This window comes from Berghia stephanieae, chromosome 6 (assembly GCF_034508935.2).
Source record: "Berghia stephanieae isolate SIO BIC M18660-M18661 chromosome 6, UCSD_Bste_1.3, whole genome shotgun sequence".
Lineage (NCBI taxonomy): Eukaryota > Metazoa > Mollusca > Gastropoda > Nudibranchia > Aeolidiidae > Berghia > Berghia stephanieae.
Window position 1 is genome coordinate 35,977,365 of NC_088365.1, and position 26,449 is coordinate 36,003,813.

Genomic DNA, 26,449 nt, shown 5'->3' on the forward strand with positions numbered 1-26,449 from the left:
AATTGAAAGTAGTGGAAACATATGTTGACAAAGAATGTACCAGGAGGTTAGAGGCATTTGAGATGTGGATGTATAGAAAAATGTTGAGGTTATAAATATCGTGGACAGACAAGTATATGAACGAGGAAGTGCTGGCGAAGGTGAGAAAAGGACGAACATTGATAGATACCACAAGAAAGAGACAGTTACGGTTTCTGGGACATGTGTGGAGATTGGATGTAATAGAAAAGTTGGTAACATCTGAGATGATCGAAGGAAAGAGAGCTCGAGGAGAATAGCATCTTTATATAACCTAAGAATGGCCAAAAGTGATTTTAAAAGCTCTCTCTCTCTCTCTCTCTCTCTCTCTCTCTCTCTCTCTCTCTCCTCTCTCTCTCTCTCTCTCTCTCTCCTCTCTCTCTCTCTCTCTCTCTCTCTCTCTCTCTCTCTCTCTCTTCTCTCTTCTCTCTTCTTTTCTTCTTCTTCTTCTTCTTCTTCTTCTTCTTCTTCTTCTTCTTCTTCTTCTTCTTCTTCTTCTTCTTCTTCTTCTTCTTCTTCTTCTTCTCCTCCTCCTCCTCCTCCTCCTCCTCCTCATCCTCCTCCTTCTTCTTCTGCCAAATGTCCTTTTTTTGGCAGAATTTGAAGTCGTCTGGCAGAGAAAAATCGGTTTGGCAGTTTGGCAGATATTTGGCAGATTTTATTTTCCGAGGCCTAGGGATGATGTATAGGTCTACTACACGTTTTCCATGGCAATTTTTATGTATTAGTGATTTTTTTAAACTTGGGAAATGAAAAAAAAATTATGACATCGGCCTTGAGAATTTTTTGTTTAACAAAACTGATGAGTTTTCAAAGGGGGTACTATAGATAGTATGCAGATGACGTCACTCAGGCCTTTGTTATTGTTTTTGCCATCCGCGTTTGTGAGTTGTTCTCACTAAACTGTATTAACTAGACTATAAAAGTTCATGGTTACACAGAGTTTGTGTGTTGGTCCGTTATACTTCCGGATGGCAATGTTGTGAACTCCTTGGCCAAGCGCATTCTATCTATAAATAGTACGGTTTGGCAGATTTTTGTGGTATTTGGCAGATTTTTAAAATCCAGTTGGCAGAATGCCTGAAATTAATCTGGCAACCCTGTCTTCTTCTTCTTCTTCTTCTTCTTCTTCTTCTTCTTCTTCTTCTTCTTCTTCTTCTTCTTCTTCTTCTTCTTCTTCTTCTTCTTCTTCTTCTTCTCCTCCTTCTTCTTCTCCTCCTCCTCCTCCTCCTCCTCCTCCTCCTCCTCCTCCTCCTCCTCCTCCTCCTCCTCCTCCTCCTCCTCCTCCTCCTCCTCCTCCTCCTCCTCCCCCTTTCTTTTCTTTCTCTTCTCTTCTTCTTCTTCTTCTTCTTCTTCTTCTTCTTCTTCTTCTTCTTCTTCTTCTTCTTCTTCTTCTTCTTCTTCTTCTTCTTCTTCTTCTTCTTCTTCTTCTTCTTCTTCTTCTTGACGACAGTGATGGAGAGTGATCTCGGTCAAATGTGAGATGATTAACTTTAATATCCTCTTTCAACGACTGTTAACTTCGAACTTATAGTAATCAAGGCGACCTTGGTTTATGCTAGTGTGATTGGCACGTGATATGTTTATGAGGTTGACGTCACTGGTTGTTTGTGTGTATGTGTTTTTTTGTTTTTAAAAAAAGTAGTTTTCTTACCCACGGATAGCTTTAACAGAGAGAGGGGATTAAACTCGTAATTTGACCTGAATTCAGATCTACATGATAATAATGTGGTCTGTTTAAATAAGATACTATAGGTTTTTTTTTAATGTAACGTTTTAAAATGGGTCGGTATCTACCGCAAATCCCAACTGACAGTCTTCTCAAACGTAAATTACTGTCATTCATTGCTTGCAGCACTCATTGACGTGATGAGTATGTGTGTGTATGTGTGTGTGTATGTATGTGTGTGTGCCAGTATGTCTGTGCCTGTGTGTAAGTCAGAATACTGAGTAAGGGTTACAAAAATTATAGTTGTAACATAATATATTCTATTTATGACTGGATACGATTGTGAAATAAGTGTGTGTGTGTGTTGATCAAGGCACGTGGTTTGATTGTACACATCGTCAGCACTTTGGTAATTATAACATCTTAATCCTCGTCTTGAAACTTAAAACCTGTTTTTATTCTGCTTAATGTTGTTTTATTATGTGTCGCTTTTTTCTCGGTCAAGATAAAGCTCCAAGTTATTAAAATTCGTGGTGACTATGCCGTCAGTGGATCAAAGTTCTATGTTCATGTGATTTCTATACTCCTTTCCATTGGAAAATAACAAGAGCTGTCATTATTTATTTATTTATAGATTTATTTATCTTTTTATTTGCTTATTTATTTTATTTACAGTTGTGTTTTTGTATGTTGATTTTTTTTATTCAATCAAGATGTGTTAACGCCTTTCTAAGCAGAAAGTGTACACGATAGTGACCCCTCAGGTTGGGTTTCAATAAATGCCCCCTGGTCTCAGATTTTATATTAGGTTTTCCTTTTGGTTCCAATTGAATAAACTAAATGGAACTCATTCTTTCTAATAATGCTGAAAACTTATATAGCGCTATAACTCCGAGACACCAGACTCTAAGCGCTTTCTATCTGAGTACATTTTCTCATATTTGTTGTCGATGTCTAACAAAGGCGTAAATCGGAATATCTTTTTTTTAATTATAATTATTTGTTTCGCCCCCCCCCCCCCCCCCCACACACACATTCTCTGTCTCTCTCTGTCTCTCTCTCTCTCTCTCTCTCTCTCTCTCTCTCTCTCTCTCTCTCTCTCTCTCTCTCTCCGAACTTTTCATAAATTTTAAATGAAGTTGATCGAAATGATAAGGTTCGTTATATGTTTTGATGTACGCGTTCGGTTAGTAAAAAAACTATTCAAAGCAAGTATCAATGTATGTTTTCTACTATAAAAACTGGGATAACCTCAACTCCATGTGGAATCTATGACTTTGAAAAACAATTACTGTGGTGATGTTATATCACAACTTGTATCATTTAGATTCCATTATTCAGCCTACTTTTCTTTTTCTTCATCTCTTTCTCTACCTTTCTTTAAAAACAAACATCCCTTTGAAGTTCGACCGGTTTTATAAAAGGATAATAACTTGTGATTAAATTCCATTGCAGCATATATATTTTTTCAACTCGTCTACTCATTACTTCACTCACCAGGAAAGGAGATAAGTAAATATATAAAACTATATAACGATTTTCCCAACCCATTATATGTTTATTGCACGTTGCATAATATGTCCCAACCCGACGTCTTGATTACTATTATATCCATCATATTAAGGAAATCCAACTACACAATGTAACAGAACTCTCTCTCTCTCTCTCTCTCTCTCTCTCTCTCTCTCTCTCTCTCTCTCTCTCTCTCTCTCTCTCTCTGTGTGTGTGTGTGTGTGTGTGTATGTGTGTTTGTGAGTGTTTCTGTGTGTGCAGCCTTGTGATTTTTGATATGCTATACAGGTGAATTTAATCATACATCAAAAACCATTGAATTCCGTTTTTTGTTTTTTAAATATAAGAGCTCATTCTTTTTTTTAAGTCAGTTATTCATGTCGAGATGTTTGAACTTATACCATTTATAATAAGCTCCCCTTCAATTTTACACACCACTACCATCTCCTCTAACTACCCCTCCACCACCATCACCACCGCCGCCGCTGTCATCATCATATTTTTTCCACATTTTACATTCATACGCCTTGCTCACGGCGTCGTCTTCGTTAACTAAAAGCAAAATTCGTCCTAAAAGAAGTCGAAGATTACGGAAGAGAAGGTAATTGTATTCAGTAACTCAACCAATGGAATCATTTATTTATTTGCGCACTTCTAGCAACTCCCTTTTTTCTTTCGTTTGGTGATCATCGTCTTCTTTTGTGATATAATGTTTGGTCAGTATCAGCGTAGCCATCGTAAAGTTATAGCCTGACACTGACCAAAAAATTACGTTAAAAGGCCAGTCTTTAGTCACAAAAGAAAACAAATCGTGAGTTGTATCAAATAGTTCAACCAATGAAATAACTTGTTTCCTTGAGCTCAAGTAACGACAACTGACTAGACGCTACACAAACCTAAAATATGATATCAAACTGCCAGTCCTAGAAGGTTCTAGTGTCAGGCTATAATGTTAACGATGGCTACGGTATCAGGCCGTAGCCATCGTTAACTTCTAGCCTGACACTGACCAAAAGATAACGTCAAAAGACAAGTCTTTGGTCGCAAAAGAAAATAAATCGTGAGTTGTATTCAATAGCTCACCCAATGTATCCTTGAGCACCACTAACGGCAACCGTGGCCTTCGTAAAGTTATGGCCTGACACCGTGGCCTTCGTAAAGTTATGGCCTGACACTGACCAAAAAATGACATCAAAAGACACGTCTTTGACCACAAAAGAAAACAAATCGTGAGTTGTATTCAATAGTTTCAACCAATGAAATAATTTGTTTCCATGAGCTCTACTAACGACAACTCACTAGGCGGTGCAAAAACCAAATAATGACGTCAAACTGCCAGTCCTTTTGGATGTCACTGTCAGGCTATAACATAACGATGGCTACGCGGCAACTCACTAGATTCTGCAAAACCTAAAACATGACGTCAAACTGTAAGTCCTAGAGGGTTCTAGCGTAGCCATCGTTAACATAAAGCCCGACACAAGAACCCTCTAAGACTTATAGTTTGACGTCATTTTTTATGGGTTTTTTTTGCATCGTCAAGTGAGATGTCGTTAGTTGAGCTCATGGAAACACGTGATTCCATTTGTTTAAGTATTGAATACAACTCTCGATTTGTTTTCTTTTGTGGTCAAAGACGTGTCTTTTGACGTATTTTTTGGTCAGTGTCGGGCTATAGATAGAATGCGCTTGGCCAAGGAGTTCACAACATTGCCATCCGGAAGTATAACGTACCAACACACAAACTCTGTGTAACCATGAACGTTTATAGTCAGGTTAATACTGTTTAGTGAGAACAACTCACAAACGCGGATGGCAAAAACAATAACAAAGACATGAGTGACGTCATCTTCGAACTATCTGATAGTTCGAAGATGACGTCACTCATGTCTTTGTTATTGTTTTTGCCATCCGCGTTTATGAGTAATTCTCACCAAACTGTAATAACCAGACTATAAACGATCATGGTTGCACACAGTTTTGTGTGTTGGCCAGTTATACTTCCGGATGGCAATCTTGTGAACTTATTAGCCAAGTGCATACTATCTATAGATAGTTCGAAGATGACGTCACTCATGCTTTTGTTATTGTTTTTGCCATCCGCATTTGTGAGTTGTTCTCACTAAACTGTATTAACCAGACTATAAAAGATCATGGTTCCACAAAGTTTGTGTGTTGGTCCGTTATACTTCCGGATGGCAATGTTGTGAACTCCTTGGCCAAGCGCATTCTATCTATAAGTTAACGATGGCCACTGCGGTTCTAGTGTCAGGCTATAATGTGATGTTGACGATGGCTACGATCAGGCCTTTCAGTTTACAATAGGGAAGAAAAGTCGTGACATCAATCCCTCTACTTTTTTGTTCGTAAATCCTTGGGAGTGTGTATGTAACCATCAGTAACCAGTAGTGCCGCGCCGAGGTCTTTTAGCTGTGAACCGGGGACCGGTCCCAAAGTGGAAGACCGGCGGCGGTCCTCACTTCTTATCACCTTTCAACGGTCTCGCGCCATACTACTTCCCCAGCGATTCGTTGCCTCGGTTCTTTGCCTATCTTCCACCAATCACCACCCATCCCACTTAATTAATCGCACCCACTCCCCTTTGCCATACACTAAACGACACAGACGACCATAGAGGCAGACGACCTCTTCCCTCCACTCCGCAAACCGCCCTTTCGTGTGTGAGATGGGGGGAACAGGAGGCGCACGCCTTGGACGATTCCATTATACGGGGTAAATTTCAAAATTTACTACACCATAATGATCGCAATGACAATGATCTATGATGAAGGCATGACCCCTCTTCTCTAATGGGTTATTGTTTGAAATGCATGTGACTACTAAAGATGTGTGTGTGTGTGTTTGTTGTTTGGTGTGTGTGTGTGTGTGTGTCTCGAACCTAGCAAGTAGCAAGTCCGATTTTTGTTTTCTTTGTCCATCTCTTGTCACCACTCCTTTCTATCGCATTGTTGTCATTTAAAATAATACAATATTAAAATTTCGTTTGGTGTTTTAACTAATCAAATAATATGAGTTTCATTAGTTTCTTCCTTCCAAACAACCCAGTTATAACGTCTGTATTTTTAAGAAGTCCAATAGAATATTTGGGGACCCCGATAGCTCAGTTGATAGAGCACTCTCTTTATACGCAAAGGGCCAAAGGGCCAGAGATCGATCCCGGGTGCAGTCGAGTTTTTTCTGAATCCCTGTCTACTCAGCAGTGAATGGGTAGCTGGGTTTGTTAGATCTGGCGAAAAGTCACCATCGACCCCACTTATTACTTATTACCGCATCCACCCCCTCTTATTATAACTTCACGTCTCTCTCTTACTCTTCAATGCTCGCTGCCCTCTAATGTGTGTGTGTGGGGGGGGGGGGGGGGGGGGGGGGGTAGGAGTTGCGTGTGTGTATCAACGCCACGAACAACTCGATCAACGCCTTGGGCGATTCCATTATCTCCGTTAATGGGGATAAATTTCAAATTTTATTCACGCTAAATTATCGAAGTACGGTGAGCAAATAAAGAAGGCATCACCCCTCTTCTCTAATTAGGTTACAATTTGAAATGAGTGTGACTACACCGTGTGTTTTACTCCTGTAGACCACGGTTTTCATCGTGAAGGCGGTCCCAAGTCTTTAACGGTTCAAGAATGAACGATCCCACGGTCCCAAAGGTCAAAACGGTTCGAACTTCCAACAGTCTCTCAGGAATGTTCAATGTCGAAAAGGACCGGTCCTAGGACCGGTCCTTGCGGTTTTCATTTCCCAGGGACCGTAGGACCGTGGTCCTTAAGCTTGCCAAGGACCGCCCCGCACTAGTAACCAGTCCGTTAGAGTACTAATAATAAATGGCTTACATAAAGGTGGCAAAACTATTTTAGTAGCTGGATGTGTAGGCAGATTCTTGGCTTACGGGACGAAAAAGAGCGAGGATGGATTATCATTACTCACGACCAGCATTTATTTAGACTAGAAAATAAGATACCATCACTCTGTCACCAGAAGATGAATTACACAAGGTTATCCAGTCCTCCGAAAGAGTGGTTTTACACTTCCAATGAAATAGAAACCATTTTTTAACATATTTATCGCACTTTTCTTCCCTATCATCTCGTTTTCATTTCCGTCACTACCAAAAGCCACCCACTCTTTACAGATGGGTCCAGCTGATTAATGTGCGTCACGAATATTACCCAAGAACGATACTGCCGTCCTATGGAAAAACCCATATTAAAAAATTTGGCCAGAAAACTCGTCCTTCAAATATCGATCAATTTAAACGACCCTCATCTTGGCAAACACTCCTAAAGCTGGGACTTCGTGAAGTCCCATGTTTTAGAGTTTTTGCCAAGATGAGGGTCAATTAAATCGATCGAGCGAAGTCCCAGCTTTGAGAGTTTTTGCCAAGACGAGGGTCATTTTAATCGATCGATATTTGAAGGACGAGTTTTCTGGCCAAATTTTTAAATATGGGTTTTTCCAGAGTACGCAGAATACTCCGGGGCCCAAAAAGAGTTTTCCTCCCGACCCCTCTAACTTGACTGACAACAGTCTACATGCTAAATATTCGGCCATTAACGCCAAACAACAAGAATTACAATAAATCGTGGCTTCTATTGCGCAATTCAATTAGTAACAGCTGCTAGCTATCCTTTTGTTAGGACGGTGATTTATTGCCGCTATATCTAAATTAGATCCATTTACCCACTCACTCATTGCTGCTTGCAAGTGGAGGTAGGTTGCTGAATGATCCCGATTTCACGTGGATTGAACTGGGTTTCTTTTGAGTGGGATTCGGATGTTGTACCGATTGGACAACCAGACCCCATTTAGTCTCGAAGACAGGGATAAAACGATCCGTGAGTGGAGTGAAATCTGTCGCAACTCATTCATAATTGATTACCTGGCTTGAATGGACTCATTTACGAGACTTATTGATTTTTTTCTCTCTCCCTTTTTAAAAAGATAAAAGTGTACGGATAAACATTGTTGCAAAAACATTGAGTAATTCGTCAGATTTGTCTCGTTCGTCTGGGCGACATTCACGCACACACACACACACACACACACACACACACACAATCCCTCTCTCCTCTTTGTGTGTGTGAGTGTGTGTGTGTGTGTGTGTGTGTGTAGTTGTACGATTATGCATGTCCCTATTAGGCACATTATATCTATCTATCTATCTATCTATCTATCTATCTATCTATCTATCTATCTATCTATCTATCTATCTATCTATCTATCTATCTTATCTTATCTATCTATCTATCTATCTACTTATCTATCTACTATCTTATCTATCTATCTATCTATCTATCTATCTATCTATCTATCTATCTATCTACCTTACCTTATCTTATCTTATCTATCTATCTATCTATCTATCTATCTATCTATCTATCTATCTATCTATCTATCTATCTATCTGTCTATCGATTGATCCAACGTAATATTTAATCGCCCCAGGTTGTTTCTTTCATACTGACCTGCCAAGCTACACAATAAAACATATTATTTGGTGTATACCTGATGTACACGCATTAAGCAAGTGCACACATTCCACCTCCCACACCCACACATGTTTTATTTAGACCTTTCTACCCATCACTCTATAATATGGCCTCGATGGTCTCACGATAGGACACCTTGTCTTAATTTTTTTAATCACTTGAGCATTAATATAGCGCAATATCCATTAACATGCTCAGAACGCTTTACAAGAGGTCCCTAACCAACAGCAACACTTAACACGTAAGACAAGACACGACGAGAGGAGATAATATTATTACAGTTATTCCTCAGAGAACGCCAGAATTGTCACACTGGGGTCAGTGTTAACGAGTGGCATAGTAAGGATGTTGGCATAAGGTGGTAGAGAGCACGGGGGTGGTTTGTCCGCCGGATCTGAACTCTGAGCAACATTGACCAATTGTATCTACGACCCGATTGTCACAGAATGAACATTTCGGGTTAGGAAGCCCTTCCTGCTATGGACACTCGATTATTCTCTCTTTCTCCCTCTCTCTCTCTCTCTCTCTCTCTCTCTCTCTCTCTCTCTCTCTCTCTCTCTCTCTCTCTCTCTCTCTCTCTCTCTCTCTCTCTCTCTTTCTTTTTTTCCCTCTCTTTCTTATATTAATATGAGCTTTGAGCTTTTATATAGCTCAATATCCACTAAACGTGCTCAAAGCGCTTTACAAATATGCTATCTTGTTAGTTATGCCAAAGTAGAGTTTGCGGGTACTCAAATCCTCTGTGTTGTAATAATGGGTCTCTCTAAATAAATCATACCTTCCTTCCTTCCTTCCTTCATTCACCTACACGTGTGTGCATCATAGCTGCTCGTCAGAATAAACATATTATTGAATAGGTATGTAAATAAGTTAATTAAAATAGCATCTTTTCAGTTCAAATTGAACCTTCCGTTCCGTCTGCCATCTCATATTATCTAAAATCCATGTTTAATGCCTCTCGCCGTATCTTAATTCACCGTTACATTTGTTATCAACGATCTATCGATCCGGGGATAACCCTCCGCTCGCTCTATATAGGTTTGGAATCGCGCGGGGAGAGAGAGAGAGAGAGAGAGAGAGAGAGAGAGAGAGAGAGAGAGAGAGGGGGGGGGGAGGGGGAGGAAGAGAGAGAGAGAGAGAGAGAGAGAGAGAGAGAGAGAGAGAGAGAGAGAAGAGTATTGGGGGTGGGGGTCATAAATATGTTATGAATTCGATCAGGAGATAGACGTGCAAAATGGAATTGACACGTTGGGAATAATAATTTCACCCGACTATAACAGCTTGACTGTTCTGTCTGACAACCATTTAGGAATTAGACATTAGAATAATATTTGACACATTTTCCTTTTATTTTTCAAGTTATTTTGTCATCGAAATATGTCATTTATTTCAGTGAGATACAACTGACGATTAAAAGAAAGAGCATGCTGTAGTGTGTTGTGTTATATTGCGGTTGGTTTTTTACTTTCGTTTTGTTTTGGGTTGTTGTTTTATTTTTTTCATGTGGTGTGTGTGTGTGTGTGTGTGTGTGTGTGTGTGTGTGTGTGTGTGTGTGTGTTTTTAGGGGGGGGGTTGTTTTTTGTTTGTTTGTTTTTTTCTTCGGATTTTTTTTTTTTTTTTTGTTGCTTTTTTTTTTGTATTCTCTGTTATTTGTTCGTTTGAAAATTTTACTTAGCTTGTAGTGAAATACCCGAAGTTAAAATCTTAATTTTATTTATTGTTTTTGGTCTTGTTTGTATGAGTGAGTGTGTGTGTGTGTGTGTGTGTGTGCGTGTGTGTGTGTGTATGTATGTGTGTGTGTGTATGTAAGTGTGCGGTTAGTGTTTGGATGTCTTGTTTTATGTTCTTTTTTTTAATGGTTGGATTATGAAGGGATCTTTTTGTTGTTGAGATTATTATTATTATTATTATTATTATTATTATTATTATTATTATTATTATTATTATGTTGTTGTTGTTGTTGTTATAATTATTATAATATATTATATATACATATACACAAACACATACATACACACACACACAATTGAATGTTCTCCCATTTCATTAAGATGTCGAGTCTATGGCACCTTTATTATTTATTCCTGTTTCACAGTGACATCTTCAAAAGCTTTCTATTTATCATGGCAACAATGTATAAATCTCTAACCAGAATTATCGAAAGTAGTAAAATATATATATATTAAAAAAATTGTCACCGACCTGTGACAGATTTGTTTCAAGTCGATCAAGCTGGTTATTTCCAAAGTGTGTGTGTGTGTGTGTGTGTGTGTGTGTGTGTGTTTATGATTATGCCTGTCAGTTGGTTTTGTTTCATCTTTTTGTGAGATTGTTATCGTATTGACATATAAAAACACGATTAACATCGGACTTTTGTGTCTTGTTTTTAACGAGCCATAAGGTAGCAGCCGCTTTTGTGGTCACACTACAGTATTATTGTGACGATTTATCAAATCTGCTTATTTCTCTCGTATTCGTTAACCGTCCTGTAACCGTGGACATGGAGTGTCACAATGCCACGTTCCAATAGATGCTTTTTAATAATATTGATGACGACGATGATGATGATGATGATGATGAGGATGATAATGATAATAATAATGGTGGTGATGATGATGATTTCGATGATGATGACGACGACGATAATGATGATAATAATAATAATGATATTAATCATAATAATTATAATGATAGTAATAATGAAATAATAATAATTATTATTATTATAATTATTATCACTCTCTCTCTCTCTCTCTCTCTCTCTCTCTCTCTCTCTCTCTCTCTCTCTCTCTCTCTCTCTCTCTCTCTCTCTCTCTCCCCTTTCTAAAAAAAAACCCCCCCAAAAAACCCCTCTATTATAGTATATTCTTACGGCCTTTGATTTAAATATTATATATCTTACTTAACACACATTGAAACATCGTTAATTTATTTATTTATTTATTTATTTATTTATTTATTTTATTATTTATTTATTTATTTATTTATTTATTTATTTATTTATTTATTTATTTATTTATTTATTTATTTATGGGTGGGGTTCCAGACCTTCCATAGCGGACAGGGAGGCACTTTTATTTTATTTTTATATATGTTTCCCAACCTGCTTTCTGCCTTTGTCTTGGGAAGAGATTACTTGGTATTGTCCTGGCCTTGGCCGAATAACCTAGCTGGGTGGGAAACAGTCAAATGTATAGTAAGATTTTTGGGAGATGATATTTTTTGTCTTGTAAATCATCTCCCTGTTATGCATTGTATTATATTTTGTTTACATATTATATGATTTGTAACAGTTGAGTGTATTCCTCCTAATGAGGACGTGTGCTTGCGTCTGGATGAGACTTTTAGGTGATCTCAAACTAAATACTCTGATAGTGTGTTCTTGGAGTCTCTGTTTCCCATTTGAACCAATTCCCCTTTGTCTTACCTTTTCTTGGGTGCTTTAATTGTAATTCTAGAACATTTTACTATCCCATTTTCTTCCTTTTTACTGGCGCTGACATGACCTTAATGTGTTGCAAGCGTAAAACCCTTGAAAAGCAAACGCACAATATTTATTTATTTAATTATTTTTACATTTTAGACTCATTGACGCACCAGTGACGACCTGATCCCTGCGGTCGACACGCCATGGATTCAAGCGGCCCGGGGCCCGGAGGGGCCTTTGGGTGTACATGCGAGGAATTGAAGGCCCTTATGCAGGTCAAGGAGGATGCTATTGAAAATTTAAATACACGCTTTGGTGGCGTCCAGGAATTATGTAAAAAGTTACAGACGTCCCCAATAAACGGTAAGTCATTTAAGTTTTGCCTTTACCATTCTATGAGGTACGGATGACGTATAACGTGAATTTCATACGAATCCTTCTCTTGTAGTTCTTTGGTTCGAGTCCTGCTGTGGATGGCGCAAAGTTGAGTCCTTTTGCTCTCATCTTCTCGCTGCACCTAGGTGAGGTGTAAAATGAGTCTCTGTCGGATGAAAAAAACAAACAAAAACAACAAAAACATTAACAATAGTAACAGCTGTCTACAGGCATCATTTCTCATCATGTGTGAAAAGCGTTGCCGTTGGATTGGAACATTAAATGGATATTGCTCTGTATTATAAGCGCAGATACACGATGTAAGCGCTAGTAATTCGCTAATAAGAATATGGGTGTGACGAGAGCTGATTTGTATAAATGTTTAAAGAATGTTCTGTTTGAGTCACATATGCTTATGAGATTAAACGTAGTTAACGTTCTACCCAGGAGTGCGTATATGATACACATTCAGTAATGATCAAAAGTAACGTTACTTTGTTTCCTGTCACCCTCTTTAAATACACGATAAATCCACAAGTTTTTTATACCAACTGAAAGAGAAATGATAGAGGATTCATAAAGTCAGAGATTTATTGACAGACAAAACAAGCCACGATGGATGATGATGGAAGAATATCTTCATCTGTGTGGTCAATGGTTTACGCATAGCCATCCGTGCCTTGGAAGATTTTAAACTGACCCACTAAAAATAAATACTCTTGTGGTCTAATCGATATACTGAAAGAGATGTGTTAAAATATTAGCCATCCTGTTTACACCGTAACCAGCTTCCAAATGTCCAAGCAACCTTTCCGTTCTACACAATTCAGTGTTGGCATGATAATGTTGTGCGAGTGTTTAAAGACCTTGACAGAGCAATTTTAGAAGAATTTCTATATCAGAACTTATTTGAACACGAATGGGAAAACTTGCTACAGTGTTCAGTTCTTCTTCTGCCAAACAGAGATTAAATGATTACTGTCAAACTACCATATTCGTTTGAAGTCATGTATATATGAGTATATTTGGTACCTTGTAAGCAGAATTTAATTTTCTTTAACATGACATGCAATTTAATTTCCTAATGCCTCTTTCTTGCCATGGAGAGCATATGAAAATTGTAACGTTGCTTTTGATCACTACAGCGCAATCTTTATATTTCTTTATATTTACCATTTCCAAAACAACCCATGCTAGACGCAAATTTTTTAAAAAATTATTTTATCTCTATGTTGAGAGGGAACGGGTCAATTGATTGTGTATGGATAGATGGAGAATGTAACCCTTAAACTGCAAATATATATGTAGTGTAATGGTAACACAACTGAGTGATAAGCAAAAGATCGATCCATCTCACCAACTGTTCTGAGTAGGACGCTAACATCCTATAAGGAATATTTTCCACAAACAAACAAAACCCAATTCTTCAATACATGCTGGATGGACATAGATGAATAAAAGAGAAACAAGTACATTAATATAGACTTATAATACTTTATGGTCAGACATTTGGCATTCGATCTTGTAAGCCGACAGTGTCCAAGCGTCGTCATATTGATGGAATATTGGCTGAACTCGAAGTTTTTGATTTTTAATATGTGTGCTATCTCTCTCTCTCTTTCTCTCTCTCTCCTCTCTCTCTCTCTCTCTCTCTCTCTCTCTCTCTCTCTCTCTCTCTGTGTGTTTGTGTGTGTGTGTGTGTGTGTGTGTGTGTTGTGAACGCCCCGAGGGACTTCTCCGTGTGGAAGGGAACGAATTACCAGAGAGCGATACAGTCAAACAAAATAAAATAAAAAGAAATAGATGATGGCAGATAGACTCGCTATTTTCCATTGATTAGGGGGATGCAATCAGATCGATAGCTGTTCCATGGCGGCATGTGATGATATACGAGGTGCCAACTGACATTACTAGCTCATGTCTCCAACGGAAGTACTGATAAAAAAGTATAAATGATTACATTAAAATGTATTTATTTATTTATTTATTTATCTAGCTGTGAATTTACGTGTGCGTGTTTATGTATGTATGTATGTATGTATGTATGTATGTATGTATGTATGTATGTATGTATGTATGTATGTATGTATGTATGTATTTATTTATTTATTAAGCCCCTCGTTAAAAAAAAAAGAGATCAATACATGTATATTTTTAATGGGGGTTTTTCTTGTTATACTTTGGATAAAACGATAATGGATTGCGGCGTATTTTTATTCAGGTCCAACAGTCCCTCCTTTACTATTCAGTCAATTCTATATGATTCTAGGTTGTGAGAAAACAAAATTAAAAATTAAAAAAGAATACGGACAGAACCCGTACCGATATCAGTCTCTCTTCTAGTGTTTCGAGTATTTTACCAATTGAGCAATTAGGACTTCCTCTGTTATGACGCGATCTTGTGCTATATGGGTTGGCAGCTCTATAAGGATAGTAAGTAATAATAACATAATATTTTGAAATGTGTCCAATGACACCTAGGGGGGAAAGTTTCGCTTGCCGAACTATTATCTGAACTTGTCATGCACAGCAGTTGCTTTGGAAAACATCGTCAACAAGTCGCATGTCTGCCTGCATTATGACAAAACACCATTGTGTCGCCTTACAAATCGTTACAAACGAGAGAAGCAGAGGGACCGCTAAGGCTGAATGGGATCTCTATTATTAAACATACGCTCATTGTTTTGTATTTATTTAGGTGCAATCAACAGGAGTACAACTAGTATTGTCATGACCTAAAAGTATCCCATTCACCACCAGCAAGCAATATAAGCGAGAGGAATCTCGTCGATTTATTTTTTCTTTTCTTTTCTTTCTTTCTTTTTTTTAAAAATTAATTGAAATCACACTAATCAGCACCAAGCATTAGTTACACGGTTTTCAAATTAAAAGAAAATAAAACATGAATCGTAATGATACATTTTCAGATGCTTTTTTTTTTTTTTTTGGTAGAAATCTAGCCTCTCATTATGTATCAAGGATAATCATCACAAGCTGGCAGGCTGGATTTCTGCCATAGCTGGACCCCACTCTTCTGTTGTTATTGATAGCGTTCCCGACACTATATGCATTGCTTTATAGTTTGATGTTTACCTTCTCGCTGCCCCATCGGAGCACAATATGCCAGGAGGTGCCCCAAATAGATTCCGCTAGCTACATCAGAAGGCGTGTTTTCATATCCTCCTGGTCACACTCGAGATAGACCCAACAGATAAGGCCAGCAGAACCTCTACGTACTTAGGATTCTGGTCATAAGGGAGTAACTACTGAAAATAATGTCTTGTGCTTGTCATACGGGAAGTTCCCAAGGACCATTTGCGGTTAACCCGTAAAGACAACCGCATGTATCTCTGATGAAGGAGGGTGTGATCGAGAGTATGCTCCTTTTTGGCACTGGTGTACTTTGCTATTGGATCGTACATGAGTGTCCTTTGCAGAAGGATAGTACCGAAGACGATATACACTCAAGCCCACTCACGGTGTCAAGATGTTAACACAGAATCAGAGGTGTAGTGCGTAAATAAGAAGGCCGTTCTGCCATTTCCAATTTATTTAGGGCGGCTATGTGGTCTTGTATGTGGTAATATGACACTTCGCTTCGGATCGGAAGGTCCTGGATTCTAGTCCCACTCTGGGCGGCGCATAGTTTAGTCCTGGGAAAAGGCTCGTTATTCATATTCTCTCACCGTACTGAGGTGCAAGATGAGTACCTGGCCGTTAATACCGTTGTCTCTGTCGGAATAAAATTGTAATATAGCCTAAGAGACTCCATGTCTTGTCCTACATGTTAAGTGTTGTTGTTGGCTAGGGACCCTTTGTAAAGCGCTTTAAGCATGTTAAGTGGATATTGTTCTATATAAATTTTGTTTTTGTTTTTCCGGAGTGTCGATGTTAATTCAAGTGTGTCGTTGCTATCATTACCCCTCCTCTTTTTTCTTTTTCTTCCTTTTTAAAGATAAATTATTTCAAATTTTCCCCTCTTAATTTAAACACAATTTGGCCTCTTAATTAAGGATCGTCGTGTAATTTGGCAATGGCGTGTTCGCCATGGCGTCGGCTGCCATCGACCATTAGGTCATCGATACAGAGCGAGTTAATTTCACTAATTAACCGACCATCGTTCAGTTAGTGCGACGTGCTATTTCCCAGGGGCGTTTCGTTTTTCACCTTCGCAACGTGAACGCAGGGTAGATGCTGTCCATTTTGTTCAGTGCGTGTTCATGGAAAGCATGGGAAGTGAGAATAATTAAAAACACTCGTTCCCTTGATTGTGGTAGTTTCCAAGAGGTGAAAAAATAATAATGATGCGCTTGTCGTATCAGTCGTGTAAAATGTATCCTGTATTTTCTTTACACCCACTTGTATGAGAAACTGAGTTTTGCGGTGAAATACTAGTCTTTGATACAAGAAGACGTACTTTCTTATCTGTCCCTTCCATTGTTGTCCATTTATTGTCAAGATAGTGCTCGGAAAAAATGAACTTTCATATGGCGCAATATCCAGTAATGAGCTCAAATTGCTTTACAAGGGGTTTGAGGTGAGGCCAACAGCAACACTGAGCATGTAGGACAAAACATGAAGCCTGTTATGCGTCATTATAGTTTCATTGTAGAGACAACGCTGTTACAAGCCAGATAGTCGTTTTTACCCGAGTATTGTGTAAAAATGCGCCTGTCTTCCTCGACTTATTCTTCTTAGTTTATGTTGGGATAAAGGAGTGCAATAGTACTCTTCTTTCGTACACTGTACTGGGCAATCTTCTTCATTTGGAGCCATGACAATCTAACACACGTTTGAATATATTTCAATGTAGGGGTCCATAATAGAGCATGACAGAGTCTACAAAATTCATATCCCGCCACCACCACCAAAAAAAAAAAGAAAAAGAAAAGAAAGTAGAAGAAATAGCCCTAGCGAGATGCGAATCCAGAACTTTAAATCCGAAGACCCAACCAGTTCGTTGTTTCGTATACTACGAAAAACAAAAAAAAGACGGATCAAGTTGGCGAAGGATTGGAAATGTCTTTTACAAGTTACGACTCAAGAATAAAAAATCGTCTCAACAATAATATACCCTTTTGCAGCTTGTTGCTGCCAGAGAGAGAAAAACAAATAATCGCCATGCCTTGTTCATCTCCCAACTTATCCTTTTTCAAGGCCCTTTACCACGATTTTAAATCGTCATTTTCATCTAGTGCATTTTGATAAATTAGATTAAACCGGTATCTGGGAAGTCTTCATAATATAGCCATCCATTTTTCCCCGCCTCCAATCTGTAATATACAGTTTATGTTTTGCTGTTCTTGTTTTGTTTTTGTACTTCCTGTTAAATCATTCATTTGTCGACATGGCATTTTTTCATTTGATTTACGTAATATTAATAGTATCCTCCCGCCTCTCTCTCTCTCTCTCTCTCTCTCTCTCTCTCTCTCTCTCTCTCTATATATATATATATATATATATATATATATATATATATATATATATATATATATATATATATATATATATATATATATATATATATATATATATATATTGTTGGGTCTTATCATGTAGCGGCACACGATGATCACATGTTTGATATGCCAATCCGATACCAGTTATTGGAATCCATGCTTCTCTCCCCCCCCCCCCCCCCCCCCCCCCCCCCCCCTTCAAATGCCACATAAGTTTGTAAGCTCGTGTAATTGCTACTTGCATTCAACGTTCTATGTTCTGTTAATTATCCGTGTGCATTCATCATTTTGGCATTTAGTGGTGAAATTTGCCTTTGTTCCACCACATAAATTTTTGTACAAATCTGGGTGTGGGGGAGAAACCCCCCCAAAAAAGCAGCTATTTATTAACCGGTTTGCCATCTGACGATGCAGTCTATTGTGTCAAGCAAGAGGTCATACAATTATCATCATGGAATTAATTGCCCCAAAACATTTAATTGGCCCCCCGAATGTGGTTATATTGTGGTAAAATGCGTGGCCCCAGACCAGAGGTGCAACTCTAAGGCACTCAATGTCTACGAAATTATTTTTTTTCTGGATCTGGATAATTTTTATTATATATATATATATATATATATATATATATATATATATATATATATATATAATATATATATATATATATATATATATATATATATATATATATATATTTTAATCAGGACTTTAAAAAAAAATTATTAGAGGTAATTAAATGAATGACATACGTGTGGCTCTTTTAGGCCATATTATGAGATCCAAGGAAAGGAAAGGGAAGATAATTTGACGGTCTAAAGATACCCATGGAAAGATTATAAGCTTTCGAATCTCCAAGAAAGATTAAGACGAAAAACAAACAAAACAAAAAAGAAAAGAAAAAAAGGGGTTGGAGGGGGGGGGGTGAGTGTTCGGCTTGTATGGATATTCCTTTGCCGCACCGAGGGATCCTCTCTCCCCCCCCCCCCCCCCCCCCCCCCATTGGAATAATAACAAAACAAAAAAGTCTTCTAACCAGTGGCCAGGGGGAAAGAAGGAAAAATACTCGCAATCACTGGCTTACGGAACGCGTAATCTAAGCTCTTGTTATTATTATTATTATTATTATTATCATCATCATCATCATCATCATCATCATCATCATCATCATCATCATCATTATTATTATTATTATTACTATTATTAGTATTATTATTATTATTATTATTATTATTATAATATCATTTAGGTGCCAGCGACTGGGGTGTTAGAGTTTTATGTGTTTGTCATCTACAAGACGACAGGGCGTCAGATTTATGTCTATAATTCGTTGACAACTCTCACTACTGAGTAGAAGATGGAAAATTAGGGAATATATAATTTTCCCTTTTATTGGAGTTCTTATTTTTGTTTTTTTTTTGTTTTTTTTACCCTTCCTCACGCTCCAATATCTCCTACAGCTATGCCTGGTGGCTTAATGTATTGACAACTATTCCTTTTTTTAAAACAAGATTTTTTTGTGTGGAGTGTTGGCGGCATATTAATGTTGAAGTCTCCAACAAGGCACATGAGTTTATTACTCAACAGCGTGTTACTATCTATGTATAGGTCACTTTCCCTTTGCGAAGAACGTTTAATTTCGCGAGTCAAAATAAAATATCTGCACGCAATTGGAGTCAATTGGTACATACTCTACCAATCGAGCCATCATAAGACACGAAAGAAAACTCTTATAGCTGAATTCTTTTCTCACCTCCAGAGTTGTTCTGTTTATGAGTTAAATCCTCAAAAGGACAGTAAGCCCAGGTAAAAAAATGATAACAACTTTTAGTCGGTTAGCCCCGCAACGATGTCTATGGTAGTTGTTGCATTGTGGTAGGAGGGACACTCCTCTTTGAGATCGGAATAAATCAAGTCCTCAATGAGACCAGATGCTCAGCGTGGACTGGCGCTTACATACTGTATAGATTGGCTTCTGTATCATTTGATTCGATGTTGATGCGCTGTTGGCCTTCGTGGCATCCATTCCACTCATGCCTCCTTTTCTCAGGAGCATCTGATTCTTTATAAAAGTATCCGACATTTCAACCCCTGAGACAAGCGGGCATTGTCTCTATAGTCTTTAGAGGGACATCCCCAGTCTTCCGTAGACTGTTTTAAGTTATTCTTGGGTAGTCATATCGACAACATTTGAACATTGATCAATTTTTCCAATTAAAATAAAATGAAATGTGGATGATATTATACTAATATATCTTTGAAATTAAAAAAAAATCAGGCTATATGGTGGAAGGATGAAGGATGGAGCTTTTTGACCCCAAATTATTTCACATAATACTTGTTATATTAAAAAAATATTTCCATGAATTTCTACTTTTCTCTTGCATTGAACATTTTCTACTTCTCTACGGACATTTGATTGGAATAAAGTTTCCTGACTATAAAAAAAAAAATATCTATATTTTAAATTGCTTATGTAAAATTCTCTCAGAAATCTAATCAGAAATTCCATAAGGAGAATATGCAATGGAAGCACGAGTTGCATCACTAATATTATTGGTGATATTTCTGGCTAGAATTAAATTAAACCCCACATGTGAAGGATCAGGTCACTGATTTGGCCCCCAAGCTTGGGTTCAAATATTTTCTACTTACATTCAAGGAAGTTGTGTGGTGTATGTGTGAGACATAACGCTGCTTTACCATAAAACATTGGAGGGGTATTTTATTATTCTTGCTTTTCTCTATTTCATTGCATAGGTCTAGATGGATCGGACTTGGAGCTCCGACAAAGAGTATATGGTTCCAATGTTATGCCAACGAAACCCGCCAAGAGCTTTCTACAGTTGGTATGGGAGGCTTTGCAAGACGTCACCCTCATCATCCTTATCGTCGCTGCTATCATCTCTTTAGGTCTATCATTTTATAAGCCACCTGGGGGCGAAGGAGGTATGTTTAGGTTGTATCATCATCATATTCATCATCATCATCATCATCATCATTATATGACCACAAAACAGAATGCTTAAATGAACTATTACCGGCCTCTTGAAAAATTTTGGGACCTTCTAAAAAATAATTAGAGCCTCAAAGACAACTTATCCTTGGGGTCAAGCTGGTATAAAATTTCAATTTAAAATTTAAAAAAATTTTAATTACATTTTTTTTTTTCAATCTTGAATGGGCTGACATGGGCAGAGAAAATAGGTTCACTACATATTTTGAGGGAGCATCTTTTTTAGATGCACATCTCTAGCCCTAAAAAATCTTGTAAAGCAGCGGGAAATTTTTAAACAGTGATCACATTTCTTCAGATTTTCATTCACACCCGAGTTGAGTTGGGCAATGCATGCAAATTGCCGTATCCAAAAACAGAAGGTCAAGTCCAGAGTTTTGTCAACTGTGTTGTCATGATAATACCCAAAATCACTTGCTTTTGTAACAAGATGAGCTGAGCCACTGACACCGCTAATTAACTAAACAAGGACAAAACGAATCACCTTGTTGCTTTGAATATTCTTCGAGGTTTTTGTTGGGTCTTTGTCATTATCTTTTCATTCTATCTATATAAAACCTTGATTTTCAATTCCCATGCATGGATCTTCTTTTTTTTTTACATGTGACCCATTTAATTTTCCCTCTTCTTTTTCACCTTAGACATTGCGGAAGAGGACTCGTACGAGGAGAGTGGTGGAAACTTTGAAGAAATGGCTGGTTGGATAGATGGGTTAGCCATCTTGGTGGCCGTTGTCGTGGTTGTACTGGTCACAGCTTTTAATGATTGGTCTAAGGAGAGCCAGTTCAGATCCCTGCAGAATCGTATTGAGCATGAGCACAAATTTGCCACCATACGCAAAGGCATAGTGGAGCAAATCCCTGTCAAGGCCTTGGTTGTAGGAGATATTTGTCAAGTTAAATATGGTAAAGACTGTTGATATAATATCATTTTCCATACATTCAATGATTCCAAATATACAAAACTCATCCAGCACAAAATAACCTTTTTTTTCCAATAACTTATATAAGTAGTTATTTATTTTTTTAAATTTTAATAACATTTGACCAATAGTCTTATTTCAAATAAGTCAATGTCATCTACCAATAGTGCTTCTAAGAATTGTAAATTTTAACGCCCAAGTGACAATTTTTTGGACTGCAATAACAATTAACATTTTAGCATGTGTTTTAATCCATATCAAAATATTGTAATTTATTGCTTGCTGCCCTTTGGTCAGGATATTGGTCTATTTGAGGGAAAATAGATTATGATTTACTCTGTTAACTGAATCCATTTTGTCCATCGTCATGTTCACTCTCTGTCCTCAGGTGACTTACTCCCTGCTGATGGCGTCCTCATACAAAGCAACGACCTTAAAGTTGACGAAAGTTCCTTGACAGGAGAGTCTGACCACGTCAAGAAAGGCGAATCCAAGAGTCCTCTCCTCTGGTCTGGTAAGCTTGATGCTTCTAGCTTATAACATGATAGGTCTAGTGTAAGCTCTTGTGATTAATCTGATGTAGATCCATCACATTTGAAGAACATGTTCATAAAGTTGAAAATGGTCTGCCACCTGGAACATTTAGAAACAATGACATTACTCTGCAAAAACTAATATTTAAAAATATCACCTTCAAATATCAATCAAATTAAATGACCCTCTTCTTGGCAAAAGCTCTCAATTCTGGGACTTTATGCAAAAATGCCTCTGCCCAGATCTTCATGAATGGAGATCAAACTCGAAGAGATCGTCTTCAATTATCTGGGTGCTACCCTTACCTTAGATGGCAAATCACCATCAGGAATAAGAATTAGAATAGCAGTGAAAACTTATCGCTGACTAAGCTCAATCAAAGCCAGAAGAGCATGAACATCACATTCAAATCCATAATCCTATTGATGATTTTGTATGGTTGCAAAAGCTTGGCACTGTCAATAGAATCCATGAAGAAACTACAAGCCTCGGAGAATGAATGTCATAGAAAATTCTTCACCATTTCCTGGAAAGACGAGACAAATTAATATGGACGGGATGAAATAAGAAAGACTGACAAGTCCACAAGAGCCCCAACATCAAATAGATAAAGCTTAACAATACTATTTTACACTTTAGAAGGTAGGAGAAAAAGAATTTGCAAGAAAACAAACAGAAATGAGTCCACAACGTTAAAGAGTTTACAAGGATGGATAGTCTTATTCTTATTCGCTGGGCAGAAAACAGATGAATGGTATCAAACGGCTGCGGGATCATCTCTAATCTCTCCTGAACAATAGTCGTCAGGAAGAGACTGAGGTGAGGTGAGGTGATGTTAGCTGTCATTCATTCAATGATCCCGGAATAATATTAAGAACTTTGGGTATTCGAAGATTGTATTGATTGATTTTGAGTTAGTGTCAAGACCTGTCAACTTAATGACAGACAGGAATGACAATGATGATGGTGATGATGATGGGCTGTGGTTTGAGGTATGGGGAAATTGTGAAATGTCGTGTGACTATTGGATAGGGAGGAATAAATGATTGTTAATGGTTTGAAATTGCATGTCAGAAAAGCAAATGATATGAGACCTACCACTTTAAAGTGTTGTTGTATTGGGGTGTTTCAGAAACTAATAGTTGAATATATATATATATATATATAAATATATATATATATATATAAAAATATATATAATATATATTAATATTATATATATATATATATATAAATATATTTAATATATATATATATATATATATATATATATATATATATATATATATAGGGAGGGGGGGGGGGGAATTTTTATATTGGATTGATGAGAATGAAATTAATTTGTAAAAATGACAAAAACAAAACTAAAATGCCACACATTTTGGTCATTCTAACCTGACCATTCCTTTCTGGTTTCTTGTTCACCCAGGCCATGTGTTCCAGATTCTTACAATTATAGTCATATCTCCCCATCACTTCTATTTTTTGGTTTTATAAAGCTAGATAGTTCAACTGCCTCAATGATAAAGAAGGAAAAGAATGATTATGATGTTGTTGTCAAATTTCAGCAGTTGCTTGTAGTATGTATCTTCAACATGAACGAATGGACATCCTTTTTGGATTTCTTTCTAGGTTTGATTTGTGTTTTTTTTGTTTTTTTGTTATTTTTTTTAACTGTCTTTCTTGTGTGTGTAAGCACATGTGTGTGATGTGGGTGTGTCTGAGAGAAAGAGACAGAGAGAGAGAGAGAGAGAGAGAGAGAGAGAGAGAGAGAGAGAGAGAGAGAGAGAGAGAGAGAGAGAGAGAGAGAGAGAGATGGGGTAAATACTTGAACATGTTTGTTTTTTTCCTATTTGAAACTATATTTTCCAATTGCCATTCATGTTTCAGGCACTCACGTGATGGAGGGAAGTGGTAAAATGGTGGTGACAGCTGTTGGACACAATTCCCAAACTGGTATTATTTTCGCCCTCCTGTCAGACAATGAGGACGGAGGTAACAAAGAGAAGAAGGAGAAGAAGAAGAAGACCATGGAGGACGACAAAGAAGCTGGTATGGTTAAGCGTGTCTTCTAGAAGTAGAAGGTTGATTTCGTTAGATTTTTTTTTTTTTTTTTTTGTCTTTTGTAAAATTATTTTTACAACAATTTGAAAAAGAGAGTTTCACATCATGGTTACAAGATTTTGTTCCGAAATTAGTGGTTTTTTTAAATTGATGAAATTATGAGAGATTAGACAAGGGTACTTTCATTGTTTTTGTTGCAATAGGGGTCCCAATGTTTTCTTCTACATACAATCACGTCTCTCTAATCTGGAACTCCACAATCTGGATGTCTCCATTATTCAGACAGGATGCCTGGGGACAGATTTTTTTCTCTCTTTATTTGTACACTTAAGGGACTGATTCCAGTACCCTGATGTCTCTGTAATCCAGACAAAATGCTGGGAACGGAGGTGTTTGGATTGGAAAGACTGCATATTTATATATTATTTTATGACATAAAATATCGAATAGTTTTAAGGCACATTATTAAATGAGTTTTGAACTATATATAATGTATATCATGTATGTTGCAACTCGTTCAACAACAAAGAAGCATAAAATACAAATAAAGATAAACTTGTTTTGATATCAAACTCCCTTGAAATTAATCCTAATACTGCCAATTGAAAACTTTATAATACCAAAGATGACCATATTGCTTTTGTCATTTCATTTGATAAGTTTTCATGATTAATTTTTTATTCAGCTAAGTCGACCACCCATTGTAATTGATTTGTTTAATTTAGTTTAGATTCTTACTTGTTTTCGTTGGTTTGAGAGTAACAGACATTTTAGAGTCCACCAATGGTTGTTCCTTTTTTGTTTTGTTTTGTTTTGTTTTTGTTTTTTGTTTGTTTGTTAAGCACCTATATACACTAAATGTATCTCATCTACCTTCCTAAAGATAAGAACTAATATGTTAGGCACTCAAGGAAAAATATGTCCATAAGTCGCCTTTTAATGAAATCGAGTAATTGACATGGTGTAAAAAAATAGGCAGTTCTCTACATTTTGCCATTTATTTCATGAAAAATGTGTTAAGATTTGGCTGAGTTATGAGCATTTTAAGTTGACAATCTCTAGATAAGTGGTTTAAAAGGCTTTGTTTTCTAAATGTATAAAGTGCCCTTGTAAGAAAAAGTAGATTAATATTTCTAAAGGGAAAATTTTACATTAAAATTGTGTTAAAGCATGCAGAAATGAACAGACTTCCATATTGATTGGAAATCTCAATTTTTATAAGAGAGTGAAGAAAAAACATTTTATTATTCACGTCTCAAAAGATCTTCCAGTGACATAAGGACCATTTCCCTTGAGTGTCTCACATAGGTTTTGGTTAATAATTACTAGATGGTTGATCATTTGGAGCTTTATGCTTCCAACATTGGGTTATTGTTTCCTTGATGCAGCCTGTTGCTCTCATTGAACATAGAGAACTCTATGACGACGAGGATTGTTTTCACAGATGTACACTATTTGTCAGGCCTTATTGTTTTCTAAAATCTTGTTCTCCTAAATTCACTCATACAATTAAACTGCCCTTAACTGTTCATAACAACCACTTGTGCTAATGGCCACTGCTTTTTAATGCATCTGCATATTTTCTTTTTACATTGTCTTGAGTGACCGTTATAGGCAGTATCTACTGAAGAAGGTTTTAGTATTTTTTTAAATTGCCTATGGGCACTAATGAACATTATTGTCAATCCTCTTTAATCATAACGTTCTCTTTGTTCATGACGTCAGGAAATATATATGCAGGGCACAGTTTGCAGGCATTCCTTCTCTATTGCTAGCCTCGCTTACACACCATCCCATAGCTATGTATTGGTCTATGCCAACTTTTAGATAGGGAAGTTATCATTTTTAATTTATGTTGATCATAATGAAATACTGCAGTTATCAATTTTATTTCATGTTGATCATAATGGGATACTCCGTGGTGGTAGTGTGTAGCATTTATC

At 37.2% G+C, this 26,449-nt stretch overlaps 1 protein-coding gene across 12 annotated transcripts in view; it reads left to right on the forward strand.

Moving 5' to 3' along the window:
* LOC144974958 (plasma membrane calcium-transporting ATPase 4-like) overlaps positions 1-26,449 on the forward strand; it is a 242,006-nt gene that overhangs the window by 123,834 nt on the left and 91,723 nt on the right. For all 12 annotated transcript variants that reach the window (XM_078918512.1, XM_078918514.1, XM_078918507.1 and 9 more), the window contains 5 exons: positions 12,296-12,502; positions 20,731-20,919; positions 21,628-21,891; positions 22,297-22,422; positions 24,333-24,494. In XM_078918512.1, the coding sequence (XP_078774638.1) occupies positions 12,343-12,502; positions 20,731-20,919; positions 21,628-21,891; positions 22,297-22,422; positions 24,333-24,494 (901 nt within the window). In that variant the 5' untranslated portion in view covers positions 12,296-12,342. The remainder of the gene's footprint in view (positions 1-12,295; positions 12,503-20,730; positions 20,920-21,627; positions 21,892-22,296; positions 22,423-24,332; positions 24,495-26,449) is intronic.